General features: G+C 48.3%; 1 protein-coding gene across 2 annotated transcripts; it reads left to right on the top strand.

Annotated features, from left to right (window-relative positions):
• The first annotated feature begins 1916 nt into the window (after window positions 1-1916).
• LOC119307162 (probable serine/threonine protein kinase IRE) lies at window positions 1917-7781 on the top strand. 2 transcript variants are annotated; one of them, XM_037583254.1, is made up of 17 exons: window positions 1919-2035; window positions 2134-3522; window positions 3609-3731; window positions 3849-4021; window positions 4169-4409; window positions 4771-4863; window positions 4932-5072; window positions 5171-5263; window positions 5439-5643; window positions 5758-5843; window positions 6210-6298; window positions 6399-6450; window positions 6530-6586; window positions 6678-6854; window positions 6960-7037; window positions 7115-7245; window positions 7353-7781. In XM_037583254.1, the coding sequence occupies exons 1-16, from the start codon at window positions 2030-2032 to the stop codon at window positions 7193-7195; spliced, it is 3084 nt and encodes a 1027-aa protein (XP_037439151.1). In that variant the 5' UTR covers window positions 1919-2029; the 3' UTR covers window positions 7196-7245; window positions 7353-7781. The 2 variants fall into 2 exon arrangements, with proteins under 2 accessions (XP_037439152.1, XP_037439151.1); XM_037583255.1 differs by lacking the exons at window positions 6960-7037; window positions 7115-7245; window positions 7353-7781 and having other exon boundaries at window positions 1917-2035; window positions 6525-6586; window positions 6678-6733.
• Window positions 7782-9331: the final 1550 nt, after the last annotated feature.

Genomic DNA, 9331 nt, shown 5'->3' with positions numbered 1-9331 from the left:
TGAGCTCTTGAGACATCCCGTGCGAGTGCAGCGGAGGGCTACGACGGTGGCCCGATTTGTTGCCTCCTATCATGCTATTCGACGTCCCGAAACGCATGATAATCTTCGAAAGGATCTAATCGAGTGGTGAGCATGGAATGGCCGACAAAATGCATGATGATTTGTATATTTGATGTTGTATTGTTGAACTATTTGTTGTATTGGAAAATAAACTATTTGTTTGAGTTGTAATAAAATTGAACTATTTATTATTGATATATTTTTATGTGTTTAATCTTTTTGGATTTGTCTGAAGTGTCATATGTTGTTTGTGCTGGACGTGTGCTGGACGTGCGCGTCGTTTTTTTATAGCGCCTGCTAGAGCGGCTCGCGCGCGCTATATTTTGCAGCGGCCGCTGGAACATTGAGGAGCGCGCGAAAACTGATTATTTCAACGCTGTAAAGGCTTTTTTTGCGCGCCTGTTGGAGATGCTGTAAAGATCAATCAAGTATGAAAAATAATTTAGCGAGAACCCGAATTTGGGAAACGGTGCACCGTGTTTATGTAATTTTTCCTAAGCAAGCTTGCAGCATGGTTTCTTTTCATTCCTCCCAATTAGACAAAATTTGGGAGAAGAGAAACACGAACAGAGTTGCAACTAACGCTACGTTAATCGCAAAATTTAGAAAAGTGGAGTGGTTTCTCTCCGCCCAAGAAGGGAGGGAGGAAGGCCAAGAAACCGACTAGGCCGACGAGACCGCCGGCCGGAGAAGGCGCGCGGCGAGCGATCACCACGTTTCCTCGTGCTCCGACGGGCTCCTCCCGAAGCCGCCGGTGCCGTAGAAGCGCTCCCACACCTCCTTCTCCGCCTCCGCGAGCTCCTCGGCCGCAGCCACAGCCGCCGCCGCGGGCTTGATCGGCCAATGGCGCCACCCCTGCTACTCTTCCTCCTCCGCCTTCAGCGCGGCGTGCTTCTCCTGGGTCGCGGCCACCGACTTGGGCGACGCGTCCCCGCCGAGGATGACGCCCTCCATCTCCTTCTTCCGCATGGCCCGGGCCTCGCATCGCCGGCTGCGCCGCTCGCGGATGGTGCGGCGGCACATCGCGGCGGGCGCGCGCACGGTGGCTAGGACGGCGAGCTCAATCACCGCGAACGGGAAGCAGGCGCACACGGCCGCGCACCCCGCTGCCGTCCCTGCCGCCGTCCCCGCCACCGCAGCCCCGCCCCGCGACGCCCGCCCCTGCCGCCGCGCCTTCTCCAGCGACACCGGCGGAGACCGCCTCAGCCGCCTGTCCTCCGTCTTGGCAGGCGGACGCGACCGCCTCAGCCGCATGTCCTCCGACCTAGCAGGCGACGCCGCTGCCGAGACCAGCACGGGGTAGTGGTGGTGGTGGTGCACCCTGGCCGCCATTGCTTACACGGTTACACCTACGCCCCAGCCTCCGATCGACGGACGTGAACCGATCGCCCACGCTCACGTAGAAGTGTACACACGCGCGCACGCGGCCACTGTTGGTTCGTGGCGGTGGCGCCTGCTCCGTCGTCAAAGTCTCCGCTGCAACACCATCGCCGTGAATATTCGCACGGGGCGGAGGGCGGCCGTGGTGGCTACCGGCGTCGACGTCGCAGCGGGACGGGACGGAAGAGACGGAGATCGGAGATGGGAGGCTGGGGCTCGCTCGAGGAGGCCGCGGCGGTGGTTGCGGCATGCGGCGAGCGAGGCTTTTATAACCGGGCCCCGGGCCGGGTCTCCGTTCCGCCCGGCTTTCGCGGCGAGAGGCCCGCTACGCCGCTCGGTGCTAGGCGCGGCCCACGCGCGGCCCTGCGGCCCGCGGCACTTATAAATTTCTCCAAAAGACACGTGTCCTGGTTTTCGCCATCCCCCGAAATGGGAGAGAGCGCGCGCGCGTGGCGGGTGACGGGCTCGCCATCCATTGCCGCCATAGTTTAATGCGAGGGCGAGGTCGTGCGCGCGACGACGACGACGGAGCATCCTCCCCGGATCGCAGAGGCCCTTTGACCCCACGAGCGCGCGGTGGTGTGAGATCATGGAGGTAAGGCTTGATCGATGGCGGGTTCGTCGATTGGTCGGTGTGTGAGCGATGCCGGCGTTGTGTTTGCTGTAATGCGTGGCTGACGGCGGTGCGTGCAGAAGGACAGCGTTGGTGGACAGGCGCGGAGGGCGACGGTGAGCGCGGCGGGAGGGAGGGAGATGGACTCGCCGCGGTTCCGGGCGATCCTGCGGGCGACGAGCGGGCGCCGGAAGCGGGCGCCGGACGTCAAGAGCTTCTCGCACGAGCTCAACCCGGGGGGCGCGGCGGGGCACCAGCACCACCTGGCCGCGCGGAACAGGCCGCGTGGCGAAGACGAGTTCATCGGCGCCGTCAAGAGCAAGTTCATCAGGCTCAAGGAGGAGGTGGACTGCGAGCTCGGCGTCTTCGCGGGGGACCTCGTTGGCCTCCTCGAGCGGGCCACGGCTGACGAGGAGGACCAACAGTACTGGCGCGTCACGCTCGAGGACCTGCTCGTCGTCACGCAGAAGTGCGCCGAGATGAGCCCTGAGGAGTTCTGGGTCAAGTGCGAGGGCATCGTCCAGGCCCTCGACGACCGCCGCCAGGAGCTCACCACAGCAGGTGGGGCGCTCAAGCAGGCGCACACGCGCATCCTCTTCATCCTCACCCGCTGCACGCGGCTCCTGCAGTTCCGCAAGGAGCTCAGCGGCTACTGCGGCGACGTCGACGGCAAGCACCAGCACGTGCTCGGCCTGCACCAGCTCAGCGACCTGGGGCTCTACCCATTGCACTCTGCCAACGGCGGCTCCACGGAGCTAGGCCGCAGGAGCACCTCCAGCTTGACCGAGCTTAAGGAGAGGCTCATCAGGAGGAGGATGCTGGAGCACAAGCACCTTACCCTGGACTTCGCGGGGCGGCACTTCCTGGGAGATGCCGGTGATTCTCCCGGCAGCGGCAGCAGTGGCAAGATATCGTCTTGGAAGAAGCTGCCGTCTCCTGCTCGCCATAAGAACGCGGAGGCAAAGGAGGACAAGATCACCCCAACAAAGAAGGCAATAACCAGGAACAAGGTCGACGTGGATGAGATTGTTGAGAGGATTGACGCAGCTAGCATTCATCCGGACGGCCTGGCTTCTCTTGGGGACTCAGCAGTCAAGATCGAGATTTCACCAGAGTACCCAGGGGCCCAACAAATAATCATTGATGGAAAGCCAAGGATGATATGCAGGATCTGCGATTTTGAGATCCCGATGTCTTGTGCAGAAGGCCATTTCATAGCATGCACACTTGCTGATCGGTGTGATTCCAAGGGCTTGAGTATTGACAAGCGGCTACAAAGGGTTGCCGAGGTGCTTGAGAGGGTGCTTGCTTGCTTTGACGCAAAGAGCCCACATGATGCGGAATTTCATCATCCTGAGAACACAAGAGCTAGCACATCGAGTTTAACAGAAGAACCCGATGGATCCATGGATCATGATAACGATTTGTCTCATCTGTTGACAGTGCCATCATCAGAACTGTTTTCAGAAGTTAGTTGCGTCTCTTGTTTCAAACAATTAAAGTTCTTCTGACTTGATCGTAGTTGATGCTGACATCATGTCAATGAAATTGCCAGGGAGCACTGACACCTGCATCAGGAAACTTGTCGCAGTCACCATTATTGACACCAAGAACTAGCCACGAAGAATCACAGCTGACTAAACACAAGGCATTTGTCGAACTAGAGAGTTTTCAGCAGGTTTGTTAATCCTTCTTTACTCTTCGTTCAAGTTTTATTTGTTTGATTTTATTTAGAGGCTATAATAAACTAAGCTTCTTTGATGGCCCAAACTTCCAATATACTACCCTTTGGCAGGTCGAAAGTTTACTGACTATAGCTAGAGGCATTGAGAGCATAAAAAGTTCAGAGTACAACTCACTGGAGGACTTGAGCTCTTACCTTGAAGATCTGAATGCTGTTATTGACACGAGGAATGTGGATGCCCTTGTTGTGGAGACTTTTGGAAGAAGGATAGCCAAGTTACTACAGTAAGTATATTGACTGTTTTCAATGCATCTTTGTGCCACTTAATACTTCTGATTCATTTATCATTGTCATAACTGCACTTCTGTGACTCTAGTTGCACATACCTGAAATATTATCCTGACTCTCTTATTAACATTGTGAGCTCTCAGGGAGAAATTTATGCAATTATGCGGACAAATAGATGATATGAGCACCGAATCTTTAGGTCCAATAGATGAAGATGGTCCTCTGGAGAATAGTGTAAGCTCAAGAACAAGCCAGCTAAATGGGAAATTTAAGGACCGTACCTCAATTGAGGACTTCGAAATTATAAAGCCAATCAGCCGTGGTGCATTTGGGCGTGTATTTCTTGCAAAGAAAAGGGTAACAGGAGACCTTTTTGCCATCAAGGTAATGAGCAGAACGCCAGCCTCCATATGCTAATTCCTTCACAATGTCTTAGCTCCTTTATACTGAACATTGAAGAATTTATCTGGGCTTTGGTTTGTTCATTTCCCAGAAGGTTCCGTAAAAAAATATTCCAATCTCCTTATAGCATTTTTTATTTCTTTATTTCATTGTGTACTAGTAATGATGATATTAAATGGATGACTTGCTCAGGAGAATTAGAGAACTTTTCAAAATAAATAAAAGTTAAGAACCATACATGATTTGCATTGCTAGCTTTGCTTGCACAAAATGTGCATTGCTAGCTCCAATGGTGAGTTTTAATCATTAGTCCTAAATCTTGATGGTATCATCACGAACGCAGGTGCTGAAGAAAGCTGATATGATCCGCAAGAATGCAGTTGAAAGCATCTTGGCGGAGCGTGACATCTTAATATCAGCTCGTAACCCATTTGTGGTACGTAAGTTGAATGTTCAGCATGGTGTCATTCTGGACTTCACTTAACTTCCATCTGTAATGGACAGGTTCGCTTTTTCTACTCCTTCACATGTAGGGAAAACCTTTATCTTGTTATGGAGTACTTGAATGGAGGAGATCTCTATTCCCTCTTGAGAGGCTTAGGTTGTTTGGATGAAGATATGGCAAGGACATATATAGCAGAACTGGTAAGTTACAATGCCCTGTCTCACAGTATTGGTGACCCCACCTCAGATTTTATTGTTATTTGAAATGATGAACAATAGAAATTTCATTCTACCTTTAGGTTCTTGCATTGGAGTATCTGCATTCTTTGAATGTGATTCACCGTGATTTGAAGCCCGACAACTTGTTAATCTCCCGTGATGGCCATATAAAGGTTAAGTCTCGGTACTTCTATCATTTATGTTCGTATAATACATGTTTCCCTTTGTGTTTTGAGATTTCTTTATGAAATGATCATTAAATTATCCAAGTAAACAAAGGCTCTACTTTGTAGTCTTAAGTTATGTTGTGCTGCAGAATGATTTGGACTTCCCCCCCTTTCCATGCAGTTGACTGACTTTGGGCTATCAAAGGTTGGTCTTATAAATAGCACCGATGATTTATCTGGTCCAGATGTCAGCAGTGCTCTAGTGGGTGACAATCAACCAACAGATGCAGAACAACGTGCACACAAACGACAGCAGAGGCAAAAGCAGACAGCTGTGGGCACTCCTGACTATTTGGCCCCGGAGATACTACTAGGGATGAGCCATGGTATGTATGCTTCTTATGTGGAACATGTTTTGACTTAAAAAGTGTTGAATTGATCACTTCTATTAACCTATGTGGAACACTGCAAATACCCTGGTTATCTATTTCTTCATGCAGGTCCAACTGCGGATTGGTGGTCGGTTGGTGTTATTCTCTTCGAGATTCTTGTAGGAATTCCTCCATTCAATGCTGAGCATCCACAGGTAGTATTATGTAGGCTTGATTTATTGATCCTAATAGCATACACTTCTTTTCTGTTGGAGCCACAAAACTTAGAACTGATAGCTAAGTAATGTTGTTGTTCAGAACAGTTATTAAACTACGGAATGGTGATTAATTAATTAATTTCCTGAAAGGAGGAAGACTGGTCGAAATGATTTGCTATTTATTTACTCTTGTGGACCAATGCTTACCTATATCTATTTTCGGTAAATGTAAAGTAAATAAACAATGTAAACGATCAGCAACAATATTGGTTGCTTACAGATAATATTCCGAATGGACCACCGTGCTATAATCTTTCTGAATGTTTTTTCAGCAGCTATATTAATGATATTGGTTGCTTGCAGATAATATTTGACAACATAATGAACCGGGAAATACCTTGGCCACAAGTACCACAGGAACTGAGCTCCGAAGCATATGACTTGATTGACAAGTGAGTCAAAAAATATTGTTTCTAATCTACAGTTATATGTGCTGAGTAGAATAGATTTCCAAGCTAAAATTGATTTCAACTCATTTTGTTTTCATGCTAGGTTGCTAATTGAGAACCCGGTACAAAGATTAGGTGCGACTGGTGCTGGAGAGGTACTCTTTTCCTTATTTCTCTTTTTTGAAATTTCGCATATTACGTAACCACGCTAACTGAAATATGCTATTAGAGCAGGTAAAGGCTCATCCGTTCTTTAAGGGCATCAATTGGGATATGATTGCTAGACAGCAGGTTAGGAGCTAAGCTAATGCAGAGTCCAAAATATCAGGCAACTAAAATACTGCCTCGAATTGAAGTCCCATAATCATGTTCTTTTTTGTAGGCCGTGTTTATTCCCTGTACAGACGATGAATATGATACAAGTTACTTTGCCTGCCGTCATGCGTGGGGTGCTGCTGATGAGCATGTCACTACAGCCCCCAATGAGTACGACGACAGAAGTGAGACTAGTAGCATGAGTTGTGGCAGCAGTCCACGTAGTTGCGACTACGAAGAAGATGTATAACAGATTAATCCCTCTTAACTTCCCGTTTTTATAAGAGTAATCCAAATTATTTTACAGCAGTCCCCTCACATTTTCAATTTCTACTATAATCATTATCAGGGAGATGAATGTGGTAGCATGGAAGAGTTCGGTCCTCCTCTGTCGGTGAAATATTCTTTCAGCAACTTCTCATTCAAGGTAACCAGCCCTATCCTTGCCACAATCTTTGAATCTTGTCCTTGGTGAGTTAACATCTTCCCCTCTATTGCAACCAGAACATTTCCCAGCTAGCATCGATGAATTATGATCTGATGACGAAGCATAACGAAGATCCTTTGCAATCTTCAAGATCCTGAGACCACCAGGACAGACCAATTCCCTCAGCAACATGACCAGCATCTCACCGGTAAGCTGACATCATCTTACTCTTGCTTGATCAGGTGTACAAAAAGTAAGACTGCATCCAGCAGCACAAACCTGATTCTACTGCCCCTGGTTTTGCTTGTCATGAAGGCAACGGAACTTCCTCGGCCACCGGTGGTAGCAGCTGAGTGATATGATAGCAAGTGTGTAACGATCGAAGACATGAACCTGCGCGGGTTTCCTCTAGAACTTTATGAGGATCGACCAGCCAAACAAGCACTTTAACCTGCATATGCGCCGCTGAAGAAGGGACGGCGGGTGTCAGATAAGTTAGGCAGTGTTTGCTCAGGGTTCGTGCCATTTTCCATAGGTATTGGTATCCAGTGTGAAGTGCCATCTCTTGCCGTTGCTGATTGTACAAAGAGGTTGTATCGAACATTTGAGATACTAGACAGGAACCATAGATCTCTCCCTGGGAGCCTACAGAATCCATCATGGCAAACCTAGCTGTTTGTGTTGTACAGTGTTTGGGTCAATAGTGAAACATGTTGCACAGGTTCGATCTGTGCACATTGATCACTTTTTTTTTCACGTGTGAAAATTATCCTCCTTGGAGGCGTTGTCTTGGATGCACCGATAATGGTTGCATGTTTTCATGGCGTCGTGGGGTCAACATTGGCGTGGTCGGTCTGGGCCTGGTGGCGGGGTGGGACAGGTGTGGTCGTCATCTTCCTACCGGAGCGACCCAGATCCACTTATTATCGAACCTGTCTTCTTACTTTAATGTTGGCAGGGGTGACGGTCATAGTTTGGCGCCTTAGGACATCTCCCATGGTTGTATGCTTGGTAGACTGCCACATAGATTTTTTTAATATGTCATAAAAAAGAAGAAGAGAGAGAGCAAGGTTGAAGTCATGAACCTACACCATTGACAAACTCCAATGTAAAATAAGAGAACGTCTTATTTATTATCTCACCTTTTATTGGACAAACTATATACAACCTGTTAGAATGGTTATATGATAAGTTGTTGGTTGATGACACGTCAAATTTTACAGACAAGCTAATACTCCATCCATTTACTTATACAGGACCACTATGAAATATATATTTTTCATCTATACAAGGCCACCAACAATAATAGATGCAAAAATCAATGATATCTCCTAGTACTAGCAATCTGTTTAATACTTGCATGTATGCAGTCATAATGACATTTAGCTACTTCCTCCACTTAATTATCTACTATTTTTACGCGTATTAATGATCCGACTAAACGAAAAAAAAGCTAGCTTGCAAAGCAGGCATTAAATTTTACCTTCGTAGCCTGTGGCGTACCCATCCAAGCACCACGTCTTGGGCCAACCTCAGCGCTCAGTACTCAACATGCAAAACAACGTTATTCCATCTACAGTCAACAAAGAAACTAGCTGCCACGCCCCGGGCCAAGGCCCCGGCTGCCCGGCGTCTGGCTGTGACACTGTTGGTAGCTGTAATCTGAGTTTGTGACCGTGTATATAATAGAGGGAGTAATAAACAAACTATTGAAGATGCCCTTAGGTGGCAAGTCGGGGTCATCCGCTCGTGGATGCGACTGGTGTGCTATATTTGGTCTGCTTTGTTGGTGTGGCCCGTTTTAGCAGTGCTATGAATCTAGTTTAGCCATGAACTTCCTCCCTTTCAAAACATTTGTCCTAAATTAGATTGGCTTAGATTTAACCAACTTTACAGAAAAATGTGTTAAGATATACACGTAGTACAAACATATATTTCGTAAACAATCTCATGAGACTAATTAGATGTTTCAGATGTTAATATATTGTTCTATATACTTTGTCAAACTTAAACAAGTTCTATATACTTTGCCCACCTTCAATCCACCATACACTTTCTCGTCAATGGCATAACCATTGGAGCTTCCCCTCATCTTCAATTTTGTGATGAGAAGGAGGACGAGAAGCTAGATCCACTTGCCCATTTGTGGGCCAAGTATGATCTAGCCAAAAAGTAGTTGCGGCAGGAGGAACTGGAAAGGGACCATCCCATTTGGGAAGATGCGCCCGACCCCATTTCCATCATGGACGAGTGGCCATGCTGGGACATGGTCACTGAGGCGCATTTCCGGGCCC

Source organism: Triticum dicoccoides, chromosome 5B (genome assembly GCF_002162155.2).
Source record: "Triticum dicoccoides isolate Atlit2015 ecotype Zavitan chromosome 5B, WEW_v2.0, whole genome shotgun sequence".
NCBI lineage: Eukaryota > Viridiplantae > Streptophyta > Magnoliopsida > Poales > Poaceae > Triticum > Triticum dicoccoides.
Note: the sequence above shows the minus strand (reverse complement) of the source record. Positions and strands in the feature narration are given on the sequence as shown.

Coding starts and splice junctions, on each gene's coding strand:
- LOC119307162 (XM_037583254.1), top strand. Junction 3,523..3,608: donor CATCAGAACTGTTTTCAGAA/GTTAGTTGCGTC, acceptor TGAAATTGCCAG/GGAGCACTGACACCTGCATC. Junction 6,451..6,529: donor GTGCGACTGGTGCTGGAGAG/GTACTCTTTTCC, acceptor CTATTAGAGCAG/GTAAAGGCTCATCCGTTCTT.